The 19,573-nt window shown below is 39.1% G+C and overlaps 1 protein-coding gene across 2 annotated transcripts in view; it reads left to right on the top strand.

Annotated features, from left to right (window-relative positions):
• spz4 (Spaetzle domain-containing protein 4) overlaps nt 1–19,573 on the top strand; it is a 56,770-nt gene that overhangs the window by 30,753 nt on the left and 6,444 nt on the right. The window contains exons 2-4 of one of the 2 annotated variants that reach the window (XM_067155185.2): nt 9,366–9,514; nt 9,609–10,310; nt 16,164–16,286. In XM_067155185.2, the coding sequence (XP_067011286.2) occupies nt 9,366–9,514; nt 9,609–10,310; nt 16,164–16,286 (974 nt within the window). Of the gene's footprint in view, nt 1–9,365; nt 9,527–9,608; nt 10,311–16,163; nt 16,287–19,573 lie in introns of both variants that reach the window. The other variant, XM_067155192.2, reaches the window with a different exon arrangement.

Here is a 19,573-nt window from a genome sequence, read left to right as displayed (position 1 = left end):
CTCAAGCGTAGCACTGCTAAACACTAAGTGATCATAATGTAACATAAGCAAGTTTGATGGTGGCTTGTAATGTCAACTCATAAAAAGAAGCCGTCATTTATGAGGTACTCAAAGAAGTGGATCATATTACAGGTAAAGAGAAAGTAGACATATGGCCAGAAAGTTCTCGATCCAATTCGGAACCTGAAGTATGAAAAGTGTTAGGAGATGAAATGAGATGTTGGAAATATGGCAAAAAGCTATAAAGTTAAGTAGGAGACTCACCTCGAGCGGCCTGATGTACGCGTGGAGAGTGGCAAGGAGCAAGTGCTAGAGTTTGCTAGAAGCATAGAACATCATTAAGTGGGGGAAGGGGATGGGTCAGGTCATTTACAATAAGATACAAAAGTTGAAAACTAAAAAAGCGGCTGGAATTGATCAGATTTCTGGGGATATACTAAAGACAATGGGTTGGGATATAATACCATATCTGAAGTACTTATTTGATTATTGTTTGGCCGAAGAAGCTATACCAGATGAATGGAGAGTTGCTATAGTAGCCCCTGTGTATAAAGGAAAGGGTGATAGACATAAAGCTGAAAATTACAGGCCAGTAAGTTTGACATGCATTGTATGTAAGCTTTGGGAAGGCATTCTTTCTGATTATATTAGACATGTTTGTGAAATTAATAACTGGTTCGATAGAAGGCAATTCGGTTTTAGGAAAGGTTATTCCACTGAAGCTCAACTAGTAGGATTCCAGCAAGATATAGCAGACCGGGCGAGTTGGCCGTGCGTGTAGAGGCGCGCGGCTGTGAGCTTGCATCCGGGAGATAGTAGGTTCGAATCCCACTATCGGCAGCCCTGAAAATGGTTTTCCGTGGTTTCCCATTTTCACACCAGGCAAATGCTGGGGCTGTACCTTAATTAAGGCCACGGCCGCTTCCTTCCAACTCCTAGGCCTTTCCTATCCCATCGTCGCCATAAGACCTATCTGTGTCGGTGCGACGTAAAAACCCTAGCAAAAAAAAAGATATAGCAGATATCTTGGATTCTGGAGGTCAAATGGACTGTATCGCGATTGACATGTCTAAAGCATTTGATAGGGTGGATCATGGGAGACTACTGGCAAAAATGAGTGCAATTGGACTAGACAAAAGAGTGACTGAATGGGTTGCTATATTTCTAGAAAATAGATCTCAGAGAGTTAGAGTAGGTGAAGCTTTGTCTGACCCTGTAATAGTTGAGAGGGGAGTTCCTCAGGGCAGTGTTATCGGACCTTTATGTTTTCTTATATATATAAATGATATGAGTAAAGGAGTGGAATCGGAGCTAAGGCTTTTTGCGGATGATGTTATTCTCTATAGAGTGATAAATAAGTTACAAGATTGTGAGCAACTGCAACGTGACCTCGAAAATATTGTGAGATGGACAGCAGGCAATGGTATGTTGATAAATGGGGCTAAAAGTCAGGTTGTGAGTTTTACAAATAGGAAAAGTCCTCTCAGTTTTAATTACTGCGTTGATGGGGTGAAAGTTCCTTTTGGGGATCATTGTAAGTATCTAGGTGTTAATATAAGGAAAGATCTTCACTGGGGTAATCACATAAATGGGATTGTAAATAAAGGGTACCGATCTCTGCACATGGTTATGAGGGTGTTTAGGGGTTGTAGTAAGGATGTAAAGGAGAGTGCATATAAGTCTCTGGTACGACCCCAACTAGAGTATGGTTCCAGTGTATGGGACCCTCACCAGGATTACCTGATTCAAGAACTGGAAAAAATCCAAAGAAAAGCAGCTCGATTTGTTCTGGGTGATTTCCGACAAAAGAGTAGCGTTACAAAAATGTTGCAATGTTTGGGTTGGGAAGAATTGAGAGAAAGAAGAAGAGCTGCTCGACTAAGTGGTATGTTGAATTGAAATAATAACATTAAGTTATTTATTAGACCACCTAATCAATACAAAATCGTCTTGGATGATTTACATAAATTTGTTAGCTAATAGTGGGACATGTTTCGCCTTCTCTGAAGGCATCATCAGCCATAGTCTTAACCTTAAATTAAAAATAAGCGTCTAAATAACATGTAGTGATGAAATGAATTTTAAAATCTTGAAGAGATTTGAAGTAAAATAACATTAAAAATAACAATGATGGTTTGAAAATACAATGTGATGAGATACAATAGTGGAAGTATTAACAAAATTAACCTTAGAAGGCTGCTAAAATAAGTACAATGGAATAAAACAACAGATTGTTATACAACAAGTAGTAAGATTGCATAAAAGTAAAGTTGATAGTAATGGCGGTTATAATTAGACGATGGCGAAAAATCTTATGTAATCAAAGTAAAGAGGAGAGAGTAAAAGTCAAAGTTAGTCGAGAGATCCGAAGTTCATTATGATCTTGAAGATAAAGGATGAAAGTCAGATGCATATGGTGAAGTTGTAGAACACGTTGAGGATATGAAGTTGGTGAATAGAAGTTGAAGAACAGTTTCAAATAGGATCACTATGGACCATCTCAAAATTTGAAGTGATGTTCAAATGTTGTAAATTGTGAGTTTGTAGATATTCTAGTTGAAAAAGCATATACAAGTGGAATCTGTAAATGGAAGCAAGAAACGTAGAGTTAATTGTGTGAAAAGATATTTGAAAAATCTTGAAGTAGAATCGTATGCACTTACCACTTGACGGTGACAAAGATAGCTTGTAATATTATGAGTAAGAAGTATTTGCAACAGTAGACTTCTTGCTACGTGTGTTATAACTGAAGTTTTGTGTTGGAGGGGGATCTGTTTGCGTTGACGTAACTATTAGAGGGGGGCTGCTATTGGTGGGAGGGAAGGAAGAGAGTGTATTACTGCGCGTGTTGTAACGGTGTAAGGCTATTGGAGGGAGCGATGTTCCGGTGGGTGTGGCTATGGGTTTATTGGTTGTATTTGAATTAGAGGTACTAGCGGTGGGGGGAAGGGAGGGGGGTATATTAGCTGTAGGGGAGGTGGGAACTCTAATTGATGTGAGGTTGAAGATTTTTAAGAATTTGTTGGTGAGGGAAGTTGATTCTCGTAATAAAATAAGAATCTGTTCATACAAGGGGCTTTTTTTATCAATAGTGTCATTTAGATTTTTATCTTTATTAAAATGTTGGTCGAGGAAAATAAATAAGTTTTCATATTCTGTCATGAGTTTGCTTTTATCAACTCTTTTTAGGATATGGAGGTCTTGTTCTATTGTGGTGAATTTATGCCCGGTGTCCCTCATATGGTTGGCCATTGCGGAGAATTTGTTGTGTTTTTGGGCATTGTAATGCTCGGCGTATCTGGTAGAGAAGCTGCGGCCAGTTTGGCCAACATAAGAAAAATTACATGTAGAGCATTTCAATCTGTATATTCCTGATCCAGAGTAACTATTGTCTGTGATGTTGATAGAGTTGTGATTGAAGAATAAATTGCGATTAGTGTTTTTTGTTGTGTAGGCTATTTTTATTTCGTGCTTCATTAATGAATTGGTTATCGGGTAAATGCTATGGTTAGTGAACGTGAATTTAGCGTATTTTGGTTTGACGGGTTTTAATGGAGTTAAATTGGTAGCTAGTTTTAGTTTGGTTTTATTGATGATTTTATCAATCATATTCGTGTTAAATCCATTGAATTTAGCTATTTCCTTGATGAATAGTAATTCTTTCTTTAAATTAGTAGAGGACATAGGGATCTTTAATGCTCTATATATTAAACTGTGATAAGTGGCTTTTTTATGTGAGTTGGGATGTAAAGAATCATTTTTTATGGTTGTTGGAGAAAAGGTGGGTTTTCTGTATATTTGGAAGTCGAATTTGTTCAATGCTCGTGTGATTTTGATATCTAAGAAGTTCAGAGAGTTATTGAACTCATCTTCTTTAGTGAATTTAATATTATTATCTAAGTTGTTGAGGAATGATAGTATGTTATTGCTGTTGTTGATTTGTTTATCAATGATAGCTATGGTATCATCAACATAGCGATGCCAAAGACAGAGTCCGTTGATGTTATTAATAATCTTACTATGTTCGAGATTATCTAAGTATATGTCGGCTAGTATTCCAGATAACGGGTCTCCCATCGCTAGACCTTCTTGTTTGTAAATTTTCTTATTGAAGGTAAAATAGTTGTTGTCTAAAACGAAATTAAGTAATTTTAACCATTCATCAATTTCGATTTTACTCAATGTGCTATGTTTCAACAGATTGTTTTTTATGATGTTAATAGTATTGTTGATAGGGATATTAGTATACATGTTGGTGATGTCAAAAGAACATAAAACGTGGTTTGGTTGTAGACTGAACTTATTTAGGGAATTACAGAGTTCGATCGAGTTCTTTATGGGGTTGGAGTTGTGAAATTTGAAGTGTTTTTTTAGGAATTTGTGTAGGAATTGAGAGGTTTTATAGGTAGGACTATTGATACTATTAATTATAGGTCGAATGGGGACATCTTTTTTATGAATTTTGGGCAGTGATCTGACTGTAGGTAATTTTGGGTTCATTACAGTTAATTTCTGATAATCTTGATCATTTAAAATGAAGTTAGAATTTTTCAGAAGGTTCTTTAAGTTACGCTGTATTTTGTTTGTAGGATCTTTGTTAATTAAGGTATAGGTATTGTCTGAAAAAAAGGTTTCAGTTTTATTGATGTAATCTTGTTTGTTCATTATTACTATGGTGTTGCCCTTATCTGCTTTTGTAATTACTACGTTGTTGCTATGGATTTTGGATTTCAGGTTTAGAATTTGTTTCGAGACATTGTGGTTATTATTAGATGTTATCTCATTAATCAAAGTTGGGAGTTTCTTTTTTACTTCATATCGTACGTCATTCTGTTTATCAACAACGTAGTAATTACAAAAGCAGATAAGGGCAACACCATAGTAATAATGAACAAACAAGATTACATCAATAAAACTGAAACCTTTTTTTCAGACAATACCTATACCTTAATTAACAAAGATTTATTACATGTAATAAGTGGTATGTTCCGAGCTGTCAGCGGAGAGATGGCGTGGAATGACATTAGTAGACGAATAGGTTTGAATGGCGTCTATAAAAGTAGGAAAGATCACAATATGAAGATAAAGTTGGAATTCAAGAGGACAAACTGGGGCAAATATTCATTTATAGGAAGGGGAGTTAGGGATTGGAATAACTTACCAAGGGAGATGTTCAATAAATTTCCAATTTCTTTGAAATCATTTCGGAAAAGGCTAGGAAAGCAACAGATAGGGAATCTGCCACCTGGGCAACTGCCCTAAATGCAGATCAGTATTGATTGATTGATTGATTGAGGGGGAGAGGAGGGGGCGGGGTCAGGTGGGCGTGCTAGAGAAGGGTAATGTGTGACATATAATCTGGAAGAACAAGCAGTTTTTAGGGAGTTTAACACTGTTGAGAATTGAAATAAGAGAATCAAAGAAATGTAGGCTTTTCGGAAATGTCGTTCAAATTGAGATTTGGGTTGAAGTATTGGTCTAGATGTATGTAAGAGGGTCCCATGATATCTAGTAAGGGCCTTTGTTCAACGTGTCTAATATTGTTAAATCTTGATCTAATCCATTAAATTTGTGTTTATAATCCTGTATATGCTGACCAACTGCAGAAAACCTATTGTATTTAATTTCATTGAAATGTTCAGCATATCTAATCTTAAAGCTCCTGCCAGTTTGTCCTATATATGAACTGTTACAGTCACTGCACTGAATCCTGTAAACTGACTTAGATCAATATTTAACAATATTAAACACGTTGAACAAAGGCCCATACTAGATATCATGGGAGCCTCTTACATACATCTAGACCAATACTTCAACCCAAATCTCAATTTGAACGACATTTCCGAAAAGCCTACAATTTTCTTTGATTCTCTTATTTCAATTCTCAACAGTGTTAAACTCCCTGAAAACTGCTTGTTCTTCCAGATTATATGTCACACATTACCCTTCTCTAGCACGCCCACCTGACTCTGCCCCCTCCGTTACCCCTCCTCTCCCCCTTCCTGACCCACCCCTTTCCCCCACTTAACGATGTTCTATGCTTCTAGCAAACTCTAGCACTTGCTCCTTTGCACTCTCCACGCATACATCAGGCCGCTCAAGGTGAGTCTCCTACTTAACTTTATAGCTTTTTGCCCTATTTCCAACATCTTATTTTATCTCCTAACACTTTTCATACTTCAGGTTCCGAATTGGATCGAGAACTTTCTGGCCATATGTCTACTTTCTCTTTACCTGTAATATGATCCACTTCTTTGAGTACCTCATAAATGACGGCTTCTTTTTATGAGTTGACATTACAAGCCACCATCAAACTTGCTTATGTTACATTATGATCACTTAGTGTTTAGCAGCGCTACGCTTGAGACTTTTTAACCATTCCAAAGTGATCAAGTCTTTAAACATTTGTTAATATCTTCACTTTCATTTTATACTTTGACCAACAAGCACATAACTTGTTTATATTCTTTTAAGCATTGTATTTTTACTTCATCCTATTAATGTCACTTATTACTAAGGGTCTATTATATGTACAACATACTTGTATATCTTTGTTCATACGACCTGTTTCGGCTGATGATGGTGTCCATAGACACCGAAACCGGTACTGAATAAAAATGTTGTGATCATATTAACAACATATTGTGTATTGAAGAAAGGTGGATCAATCAAATTTCCCTCTGTTGTATGTTATCTCCTTTCAGTACGGACCAGATATGAAGTTTTTAATGTTGACTGAATTCATTTACGTTATTTTTAACATATGTCAAAGAGACATTAATATACAAATTTATAATTTTCAATATTTTAAGCTTAATGAAGGGAGGTCGACAATGGTCAACTACACGAGCTCTACACATTGTGTGGACGACCTTTTTCTGTATTAGAAGAATCTATATATATAAAATAAGAGTTTTGTCTGTACATTGCTCAGAATTTAAAAAGGATGGTATTTCTGTATCAGTCGTGTCCACAGTAACAAGGAAATGCACTTTTTAATTTTCTGTAATTTCTGTCTGTATGTACGTATGTACACGCACCATGATAAAACGGCTGAAGAGAATTTAATGAAAATCGGTATGCAAAGTCGGAGAACAAGTCCCTACAAACTAGGCTATAAATAATTTTAATCACGCTGATTGAAATGGTAGTTCAGGGAAGGCCTAAAATTTAATTCTCAAATATTTATGTTGTTAGTGGTCGTATCTTAATGAAACTCCGTATGCAAAGTCAGTGAACAGGTCGCTATATTCCATTCTATAAATAACTGTATTCACGCTGAGTGAAATGGTAGTTTACGGGAAGGCCTAAAATGTAATTCCCAAATATTTATGTTATTGGTGGTCGTATCTTAATGTAAATTGGTATTCAAAGTCTGTAAATACGTCGCTATAATCTAGGCCATAAATAATTGTATTCACACTGAGTGAAATGGTAGTTTAGGGGAAGGCCTAAAATTTAATTCTTATTAGCAGTCGTATCTTAATGAAAGTCAGGGTAGGTGAAGTTGGGGAATAACTCGCTACAATTTAGGTCATAAAGCATTGAATTCAGGCAAAGAAAAATTGTAGTTTAGGGGAAGGCCTAAAATTTAGTTCTGAAATATTGATGTTATTAGTGGCCCAATCTTAATGAAAATCGGTATACAAATTTGGGGAATTCGTCGCTATAATCTAGGCTGTAAATAATTTTTTTCACGCTGAGTGAAATGGTATTGTAGGGGAAGGCCTGAAATTTAATTCTCAAATGTTCGTGTTATTAGTGGTCGTATCGATATAAATACTACATAACTAAAGTTATATAGTATTACATTTCCGATCATTTATGCCTCATACATTGTTACTGTACCGGCTATTATTATCATGGAGATATTCATGAATTTGGATTTTTCTTACCAAGTCCATATTAGCGCCGAGTCACAAGAAAATGGGTAAACAGAATTTAATGAAAATCGGTCTGTAAAGTTGAAGAATAAGGAACTACAGTCTACGCCATTAATAATTTTATAAGACGCCCTAATATCACAAAGTCGAAAGGAAACTAAATGTGAAGGCCTACAATATGGGAAGCTCATAAAATTGATCAACAATAACATTACGTTGACCATTGTTTGTTGTGATGTGCTTTGTGTCTCTGTTGCCACTCATATCCAATAGATAGGATTACTGCTGCGTACCGAGTATTATTTTAAAAATTTACCTTATGTTGCACCGACACAGATAGGTCTTATGGCAACATGGAATGGGAAAGGGCTAAGAGTGGAAAGGAAGCGGCCGTGGCCTTAATTAAGGTACAGTGAAAGCATTTGTTTGGTGTGAAAATGGGAAACCACAGAATACCCTCTTCAGGGCTGCCGACAGTGTGGTTCGAATCCAGTATTTCCTGGATGCAAGCTCTCAGCTGCACGCCCCTAACCACACGGCCAACTCGCCCATGTCTTACCGAGTGTAACAGCCTGCCTGAATATTGGCGGGAAATAGCTGGGGAGTTAGATGACTTTCTTCTTTAGCATGCCATTCCTTTGGTTCATAAATTTTCCGATACTACTGGTACGCAATACACTGGTTCATCACAGCATTCAAGCTATTCAATCCCTACTCTGAGGCACTGATTGGAATGAGCAGAGTGCATATTTAATGGAATAAAGGCAGAGGAGTGTTTATGGCTGTCTGCAGCCTGGTCATTCGAGGTCTGGAATTTTGGACTGTTAGATCGGCACCGTAGTACTGCTATTACATGTGATAAAATTCATTTTTGGGTCCGTATTGAAAATATTTGTATTAAGTATTGTATTGTATAGGTGGATGAATAATAAAACATTCAAGTGTTATTTAATACCGTAGTACTGTTCATTAAAAGTGAAAAAATGTGCGGGTTTTCGTTTAATCGAGTGTTTTATATGATAATATTGCTTTTAATCACTACTTTCCTACTGATGTTTTTGTAATGACATATGTTGACTTCAGTTAAGAAAATCAAAAAGTCAGTCTTTCTGAAAATCCCATAGCGAAGCACGGGTACATCAAAGAATGCCCCCATAATAACAGTCCATAACTAATGTGTGACTGGAAGAGACCAAAATATGCCATCCTTAGGTAGTCACTGCTAACTAAATCCCTCAATTTCCATATCAAATAGGCCACTCGTGATATTTTTTTTTTTTACAAACCTGATCAATAGCTCATTGTGGGAGAAGTCCTCAACACTACCTGTATTCACATAATGACTCCATGTCTGAACCACATCACTCTCAGACACAGTCAGTATGGGGGAATGAAAATCAACTTCCCAAAATCAATGCGCCATGAATTTACAAACAGTACCTTTTCTTTTACACAATTTCTTTAATGGGTTATCTTTTTCAGCTGATTTTGAGTCCTATCATACTGACGTCTGGCTATGATGGCTATTCTTCCTGTTCTCGACCGTATCGCACATCAAAATCTCGACTGGAGCCTCCGTGCAACTTCCAGCGCCAGACTTGGTGCACAGTTCCTGGAAGTGCCTACCCCTGGTGAGTGAACTTGTAAGTAGCTGGGTTTTCACTGAAAAGCTTGTCATTAAATCCTATACTCTGCTTTCCTCCTCACTTATTGATCTTTCCCCAGGCATGCCGTGCGACGCTTCGTGCAGGAGAACCACGGCCTGATGCGCAGAATGTACGGGGATCAGAGACATATATCGGTACTACGAGCCGAGATAGAATCTAACGATGTTGAAGACTCTATCGATAACGAATGGAAACATCGAGAACATATTCAGACCAATTATGGTAACAAAGTATTGAACACAGAACCCACTGTAATGAAAGAATTTACCACTCCTTCGATGACTACGGTTGTCGCGACGGACAGCACACCTCGCGAAGTGCTCATTAACACAGATTCTGGCCCTAGCTCCAGTATGCACTTCAATGCTACTGATTCTATCCTCTCTGGTAATACAACCACTCCCACACTTAAACTTTCTCCTAGTCAGGAAACGTTAGATTCTCCAACACGCTCCACTTCTAGTCACGATACAAATGTAACGCCACCTCCTGGTTTGAACCTCTCTACGGACACTGACGGTACAACATTCATGCCAGAGTATGGAACTATTACAGATCAGACTGAATTAGTGACAGAGTCGGTGACAATGCCTGAAACAACAACATTCCAAGAGGGCCCGACAACACTAGGTGTACAAGACGATGAGGAGGCAGAGGAAGACGAGGAATCAGAAGAATCAGTCCAGTCTGAGGCTCAACTGTTCCAAGACGTGAGGGCCAAGGACAGACCAGCCAGTCCAGTGATGAGATTAAGAGGAGTGTAAGTATATCGCATCTTTGTTACATGGAACAAGCCTTAACATTTTCATTTTTGATTAAAACCCATATTGACTATAAAACTGAGTAAAGAATAACTTAAATCTTATGATTTTACGAATACAAAAGTTAGTTTCCATGAACTTTGTCGTCAAGACTTTTAATGAATAATTCACATCAATTTTATTGATTATATGACTTGAAACTTTAACAAAGTTTGCAAATATTTCATTTTAAATGTCCTTGTATATAAAATTGTTTTTTAATTTGTCTTATCAATCTATTAACCCTTTACTGCTTGAATTATTTTTCCTTTCCGTTTGGTGAAGAAAATTTCAAGCTTTAATGTTCAACTTATGTTCAGTGTTTTAAATCTACCAGCAATTCTTAACTGGGGCTAATAGCTTAACCCTCGTATGTGAAGTGGATTGCCATAATGGGGTTTATATACGATTTTTCACTATTTTAAGCTAAGCTTTTAACATTCAAAGACCGAACATTACTGCCTAGTGGCCATGGGTACGTATTGCAAGGCACAAGTATACTTGCACAACCGTAGGTCGGTAATGTCTTTGAGGTTGAGCCCGTGGTAATGTGGTGGGGAGGGCCCACGCGTGGATGTTGACGAGTTGGAAGGAGTACCGTTGTTTTGTCATATATTACGTAAAAGAGGCATCACTGGTACGTGTACAGGGCAACAGTATGCAGTAAAGGGTTTATTCTAGCTGATGATGTTCCTTAGGGGAAGAAACATGTACTAGATTTAATAAATTACGGGTATATACGTATTGAATAGGCGGACCACTTAAATATAATATTAAAGTTATTCTTAATTATTCGCTACTTGATTACAATCTTTGGGTAAGAGTTCATTATTTGAACTAAATGCTTCATCATCCTAAATTCCATATTCTATAAAATTAATGTAATCAATACGCAAGTTATCAGGGCACTTTCAGCGTCAGCCTCTGGATCCCAAGATTGCATGTTCAAATCTGGGGGTTGTGGTGGTAATAAGAAATAAAACCTACAACCTGTTTTCCAGTCATTGACCGGGAAAGGAATGGAATGAATGAAGCCCCCATTTTGCGACGAGGAAAGGAATTGTGCCAGCTGCCGAAGCCTGTCGCGATCCTCTGCGGCAATGATTAATGACTGACAGATGAAGTGAAATGATGTTGGAGACTGTTGCTGGAATGAAAGATGACAGGGAAAACCAGAGTACCTGGAGAGGTGGTGGTGGTGATTTGTGTTTTAAGAGGAAGTACAACTAGGTAATCATCCACTCTGAAAAAATTAGTGGAACATAAATATAAAATAAAAGGAAATTATTTATTCAATGAAGGAATTGGGAAATGCAGTACAAAATAAAACAAAGAGTTATTGAATTAGGCCAAAAAATTACTAACGAATCAAAAGGGAATGTGTGTTCCCTGAGTAACAGTACACTTGTAATTTACATATCCTTGATTAATCTACTGTCGCACGTAAAACGGATGACTAGATCAGCAGTAGTCGTGTCATCGGCTAGTATGCGTTCAAGTGTTTCCTGCGGGCCAAGGCTCCGTCTTAGGCCAGAGAGATCGGCGCACTCTGTGAGAATGTGGGCCACGGTGAAGTCGGCACCACAAGAACACAGTGGAGGGGAGGGGGCTTCGCTGTTTAGGGAGATAATAGTGTGCGAGATCGTCCATGACCTCTCCTCAGCCCACACAATACTATGGCCTCTCCGTGAAGGCCGGAAAGAGGACAGCCATGCGGTAGCTGTCTTCTTAATTGCTCTCAGTTTGTTGGGAGTTCGGATAGCTCGCCACTCCGATTCCCAGGAATGCCAAGATAGTTCGACATAGCCGAGAACAAATATCTTTAGCAGGTACACTGATAGGTCTTGGAAGTAAAAGTACCGCTTCCTTTGCAGCTTCATCCGCAAGTTTGTTTCCCACAATTCCAACATGGCTTGGAAGCCACGCAAAAGTGATTCTGGTGCCAGCATCACTTAACCTGGCTAGAAGGTCATGAATCTGCTGCACCAGTGGATGTTGCAAGAAACAGGCTTCAATAGACTGCAGAGAGCTTAACGAGTCACTACATATAAGAAAGTGGCTTTTTTCATCACCCAATGCTAACTGCTCTGCAGTATACACGCTACATACACTAGGAAGCGAGATCTTCGTGCTCATATCATCAGTGAGGAAAGAGCAACCAAACATTTTCTCCGATTTTAGAACCATCCGTGAAGATATTTCTCACGGTCAGATATTGGCGAATGAAGTCCTGGAAATACCTCCGATAAATGGAGGAATTTGTACCCAGAGAAAAACCTGTCCGCCTCCGCTTTGTCCAGCACAAATCTCACACGGAATGACCGGGTTTTGCCCCACGCAACCCAGCGGCGAGAGGCCAACGTGCTGCCACCTTAGTCATGGAGGCTTTGTGGAGGTAATATATAATGATAATTTTATCTGGCTGTTGGTAGCTTAGTGCGTTTAGATGAGAGCGGGCAGCATACGCCATTGCAAAATCTGATAATATTGTTATGATCATCATCTTTCATGAATCATTCATCCTTTCCTTACCATGTACAAATCAAACTGTAAAAAGGCTGTTCTTCCAAGAAAACAAAATTTAGACAACAGAAAAATCTCATTTTAAAGTAAAAACTCTAAAAGCCATTATAATGAACAAGTATAATTTCCAGCAAACTTGCAACAAGTTCTTATTTTATTTTGTATGGCAAAACAAGGATACATTATAAATACATATTTCTTAAATAAGTATGCAATTTACAGGTCAGCATTCAAAACTTAATGTCCAGACTTCTCAGCCAGTCCACTGCTTCTGTAGAGGCACTATGTAATTCTTGAACAGATTCATTGAATCTTCTTTTTGGGCAGTCCATAACAACGTGCTGGATGGTCTGAGGCATATTATCACAGTCGCAGAATGGGTCTTCAGATTTTCCCCACTTATGAAGCCAGAATTTACACCTTCCACAGTTTGTCCTGATTCTGTTTAGAGATGAACATTTCCTTCTCGGTAAGTTGAAACCAGGAGGAGCTCTACAAGGATGGTGGATTAAACCCAGGTGGTCAGGATTTGAAGAGGTCCATTCTTCACGCCAGATCTCATCAGCATCAAAATGTGATTCCAGGAGCTTCTCGCCTAACTTCCATGATGGGTTTCTGGACTTCAATCTCTTTGGTGTCTGAGGGTTGCAGTCCTGATGTAAGGGCAGTTGAGGATTACTGCAACATTTCTGCCAATCTCTTACAAGAGCTAGTTCTCTTCGTATGCGAGGGGGATGGATGTTGGATAAAACAGGTAACCATTTTAGGGGTGTCGATTTGATGGTGCCCAATATTGTCCTCATGGTGTCATTCAGTTGGGTATCAACTTTTGAACTATATGCACTGTTAAGCCACACAGGGCAGCAATATTCTACAACTGGATAGATCAAGGCAAGAGCTGATGTCCGTAGTACTGTCGCATTTGCTCCCCATCCTGTTCCACTGAGCTTGTGTAATATGTTGTTCCTTCTTTTTATCTTGGCTGCAGTGTTAGAGAGGTGTTGCTTGTATGAAAGTGTCCGATCTGTTGCGATGACCAGATACTTTGAATATGGGTTATTCTTAAGTTTTTGGCCTCTGAATTCGACTTGAGGTTCATAGTTGGCATTTTGGTTGTCTAGGTGGAAGCAGCTTGCTTCAGTTTTGTTCAAGTTAGGTTTGAGTCGCCAAGTACTGAAATATTTGTTCAGGTTATGGAGATCCTTTGTGAGTGTAGTTTCTGCTGTTTTGAAGTCACTCGATTGGGCAGCCAGAGCTATGTCATCTGCATATATGAATTTCCTGGAAGTAGTTTCTGGAAGATCTGCAATATAGATGCTGAACAGTAGAGGAGCAAGAACTGATCCTTGGGGTAAACCATCGTTTAGTATATAGGGCTTACTCTTATTGCCGTTTAAATGTATTTCAAACGCTCTATTGCATAGCTATGCAATGAGTTCTTAAAAGTTTTGAAGAGTTTTCCTCTTTATTATTCACATAATCTGAAAAGTGTAATAAAATGTAACAATTCTGCTATTAGTTGGAATAAATTATAAAATAAAATAATACACAACATCAATAAGCGTATTTTAATTTCTCAACGATTGAAACATATTTCAGGTATGCGAGTAAGTGTCCATTGGGCAAAAAGAAATCTCATCAGTCTAGATATCAGTGTCTGTACCAGTGGTGAATACTGAGGGCTACCAAGGCTATCGGTGAAGCCCTAACCTCAAATGAGAACGATGGAAATCTACAGCAAAAGCATCTGGCACATTGTTCCATTTACAAAACTTGAACATGTGAGATAAAACATCGCTCATATTTTTTTGTACAAGGCATCAGAGGAAAATATTGCAGCCCAGCCTCTGTGTCCATCTCCCCTCGTACAGCCGATAGGTGCGGGGACCGGGCGGATAGGCGTGCTATGCTTCGCTCCATCAAATAGCCACTGCTAACCAGCGAGAGAGAGAAGTTCTTCGGAAGTTTCCGAATTGACACATGCGTTCCTCATCGTATATACTTCCTCGCCTTATACTTCTGACTTAATTGTATAGATAACAGAGTGCTGGGATTTCACTCCCTTTTGCTTCTACATCCTTGTAGAAAGACACTGCAGGGCTACTGTTATAGAGGTAATATAGTTTTTGTTTTATAGGTAGATCTGCTAAAATGAAATGCAATCTTTCAGGTTTGGTGTTCTCTTTGGTTGGGTCAGACACCACCACTCATCTCCCGAGGAAGCTAATAAACCAGTGATCAATGGGTACGACTGCTAGTAAAGCTGTAAAATTCAAAATTTTAATTAAATAATAATAATAATAATCATAATAATAATAATAATAATGGTGCATGGCATCCGTATAGGCTTGGTGGTGACCTAATGAGGATAAAATGAATGGCAAAGATGTGATAAACAGCCAGTCCTCAAGCCAGGGGAATTAAGAGTATGAGAACTGAACCGGGCCCACCGGATCAAAGGCTACCATCCTCACTGATCAGGTAAAAATGAAATGTCGTATGGCTTTTAGTGCCGGGAGTGTTCGAGGACAAGTTCGGCTCGCCAGATAGGCGACCTGCGCGTCGTGATGAGGATGAAATGATGATGAAGATGACACATACACCCAGCCCCAGTGCCAGCAAAATTAACCAATTAAGGTTAAAATTCCCGACCCTGCTGGGAATCGAACCCGGGACCCCTGTGACCAAAGGCCAGCACGCTAACCCTTTAGCCATGGAGCCGGACACTGATCAGGTGTTGAGTGTTGACAGTAGCAGAGGCTTGTGAAACAGCCTTGACAACACAGCAGGCTGCAGCTCAGAATGTTTACGACTTGACATTCACAAGGGGTAGCCCACATCTTGATCTGTACTAGGTCATTCTGTTCATAAAGCACGTTTCTGCTTCAAATTCTATACTCCGTCTGACACCTTTGTTGAAGAATTTGGCAAGTTTGTAGATTAGGGATGTGTGCGGTCTATAATTGGGCATATTGGCATGTCTTTAGTGTAATTTGGGTTGGGCATTTAATCTAGATATATATATATTTGTTTGAAGAATTTGATTATTTAGTTGTAAAAATTTAACGTATAAATTTTAACATAACAAAACTGAGATAAAGTAAATCTTTGTTATTATGGATTTTCAGAATGGATCTATTTTTCAAATTCTGCATATTTTTAAACAAGAATGCACTCTACTATTGTTATTGTTACTTTGTATTTTATGTTTAATATTTAAACATTATGATCTATGAGAGATCATGAAATGAAATTTGGTAATTCATAGGCTTGTGTGAATTTTGTTTCAGGAATGCATGTCCTGTTAAGGAAGAGGTTGTGGCACCATTCTGGGCCAACAACACTAGGGGAGAAGTCCTTGCTCTTCTTAATCTCTACCCCTTTGAACAGTACGTCCATTGGGAAAAATGCACGTAAGGATTCTTTCTGATTTACAAGTCATACATTCCATCAACTGTGTGCTTACAACTTTACAGGGTAGGCAAAATAAAACTGACCCCTGTTAATGAACATCACTGAAGGTCATCGTTGACCGCGTAGCAGCTCTGCCTGAGGGATAGCAGCAATAGGGTTTCTGCTGTATTTAAAGATAAAAATTTCATTGTTCCGTATTGAAATTATTGATGTTAAAAATTAAATATTTGAAAAGGAGGTTCAACCTATTCAATACTTAAAAGAAAGAAATGCAGTAATCACATTCCTATTTAAATGGGACCGGTTTCGACCTTAGTAGTACACCTGACCCTTCAATTTGCCCTATAGGTAAAAATCACAGAGAGAAATCAGGCGAATGAGGTTGCCATTCAATTGCACTGCCTCTGCTTATCGTAATCTCCTCACTGATCACCTCGTGCGCTCGTGACAAGGTTGTCGAGGCGGTGTTCTGTTGCTCCGTCACAGTCATACATCTTCTGTAAAATGATCCACATACTGTACCAGTTACGATGCGGACACGAGACATTGCGCACCACACACCTATCTTGAGATCATTCAACAGCTTCCAGACATACGGGGATTATCTGATGCATAATGCTGCGTGTTCTGTGAGTTCACATATCCTGACAGGCTGATCCAGGCCTCATCAGAAGGAATGAAAGCTGAAGATCGAAAAGTCCTAACTCCACTGAGAAACCAACGCACAAAGGCTCATCTGGATGCAAAACAGTAAGTTTGTGAAGTCCTTTTTGATAATGTTTCAACACGGCGATCTCTTAATTCCCAGTTGCACGAAAAACGGCATTGACATTTTGTTACACTTCGTTCCAGGCTTCCCTTCACCTGGTGTTCAAACTCTCTTAATATAGTTACGAATTTTATTTGCTACAGAGCCCGTTATGTGCCATTTTGCCACAAAGTTTTGGATTGCAGACTTTGCTGAAGTTCTGCACAGGTTTTCCACAAATCGTGCTCAGCATAACACATGACGTTGTGTTGCATTCAACTGGTCACATGTAACGACACAGCGACATACTTGGGAGATGTGCGACAGCAACTGATAGGTGCATCGAAATCCTGGTTTCCAGCGTTTCCTGTTCATTAACAAGCGTCATTTCTGCACCAGTCTCATAAGTATTTTCTGGGCCAGTATTATTTTGCCCATCCAAGATATGCAGCGGTGTGGTTTAGTGAGGTGTCATTATGAGCTAAATGCAGGAACTATCGTTGAAGAGACAAGAAGATACTGTGAGTTGTTGAGTAGTACGAACATTTCTTCTGATATTGAATAGCATTCTTTAGGTAGATATCATGTAAAAGATTTGTATGTAGAAAGATTCATAACTAACCCCACAGCAGTACAGCCCTGAAGGGCCTCGGCCTACCAAGCGACCGTTGCTCAGCCCAAAAGCCTGCAGATTACGAGGGGTCGTGTGGTAATTACGACGAATCCTCTTGCCCGTTATTCTTGGCTTTCTAGACCGGAGAAGATTCATAGCAACAAAAAATGAGAAACATAGTATTTTTCAACATAAAAATCAAGTTTCTAGTGGCACTCTTCCCACCCAGGTGCTATTTACGTGTAAGTCTCATGGAAGTCTATTTTAAGGACAATCACCATGCATCTACAGAGGAGGATTAGCTGCCCAGGAACTTTTTCATTGAAACAAACATGGCCTCAGTTACTCTGTGAAACATCATGTAGGCTGCCTCTGCATTCCGTTTAATTCTACCAGATGACAGAGTAAACCGTTTCTTTGATGGACGATCTAAGGCTGTGTGTGATTGTTATGCACGCACTAAAAACCCACTACAGTTTTTTTAAAGAGAGTGACTGGTTTGTAAATATTCTCATAAAAAACAGTCAAAAGTTAAATATCTTGCAGTACATTAATGGTTCATGGTGTGGTTACTGTATCATCATTTTAATTTATTCACTTATTTTAAATGTTATTTCAATGGAAGTCGCCAAGTGACAATTACATGCAAACATGGTACAAAAATTAATATTATGATCAGTGGTTCATGGTGTGGGTTACAGTAGTCACATCCTAGTTCGTGAACCATGGGCAACGGCTGAGTGGCCTAGTAAGTGGTCCTGAGAGTCAGGATACCAGTTGCTATGGAATGGGACGGGCATCTCGGACATATTTTGAGTCATGGCCCTCCTTGTGCTCAGGCGGCTAGGACTATACAATTCACCGGTGGTCCATAACCTGTTAGAGGAGAGATCCTCACTTGGACTATGTGCAAGTAGGGCAGCATCCTGCTTCATGAATTTACCGAGCTTTAAGCAAGCCTCGGACCTATGGGAGTAACGGAGTCCCACTCCCATTTGACAGGCGAGGGACTCCTTGGAAACAACTTGGCGAACGAATGGAATTCGATGGGGAACTATCAATATTAATGGGGCTTATGGAAGAAAGAGAACTGGCTGAGTCAACTAAGAGGAAGAATCTGGATGTGCTAGGAGTAAGTGATATTCCGGTAGGGGAGATAACGAGGAAGAGATAGGAGATTATAAAGTGTACTTGACGGGTGTTAGAAAGGGAAGGGCAGAGTCTGGGGTAGGGCTCTCTATCAGCAATACCATAGCACGCAACATAATTTCTGTTAGGCACGTAAATGAGCGAATGATGTGGGTAGATTTGTCAGTTGGAGGAATTAGGACTAGAATTGTCTCCGTGTATTCACCATGTGAGGGTGCAGATGAGGATAAAGTTGACAAGTTTTATGAAGCATTGAGTGACATCGTGGTCAGGGTCATCAGCAAGGATAGAATAGTGCTAATGGGTGATTGGTAAATGTGGGGAAGATATGGAAGCTAATGGAAAGGGGAAGCGTTTGCTGGACTTCTGTGCTAGTATGGGTTTAGCAGTTACGAATACATTCTTCAAGCATAAGGCAATTCACCACTCACATGGGAGGCTAGGGGTACCAGATCCATAATAGACTATATCTAAACCGACTTCAAATTCAGGAAATTGGTTAGGAATGTACGAGTTTTCCGGGGATTTTTCGATGATACAGACCACTATCTAATCTGTAGTGAACTAAATATCTCTAGGCCTAGGGTAGAGAAAGTGAAATCTGTCTGCAAACGAACAAGAGTAGAAAATCTCCAGGATGAGGAAATTAGAAGTACATGGATATGATTAGTGAGAAGTTTCGAACAGTAGACAGTAAGCAGGTTCAGGATTTAGAAAGTGAATGGGTGGCATACAGGGATGCTGTAGTAGAAACAGCTAGGGAATGCCTAGGAACA

The sequence above is a fragment of the Anabrus simplex genome, chromosome 1, assembly GCF_040414725.1.
Source record: "Anabrus simplex isolate iqAnaSimp1 chromosome 1, ASM4041472v1, whole genome shotgun sequence".
Lineage (NCBI taxonomy): Eukaryota > Metazoa > Arthropoda > Insecta > Orthoptera > Tettigoniidae > Anabrus > Anabrus simplex.
Note: the sequence above shows the minus strand (reverse complement) of the source record. Positions and strands in the feature narration are given on the sequence as shown.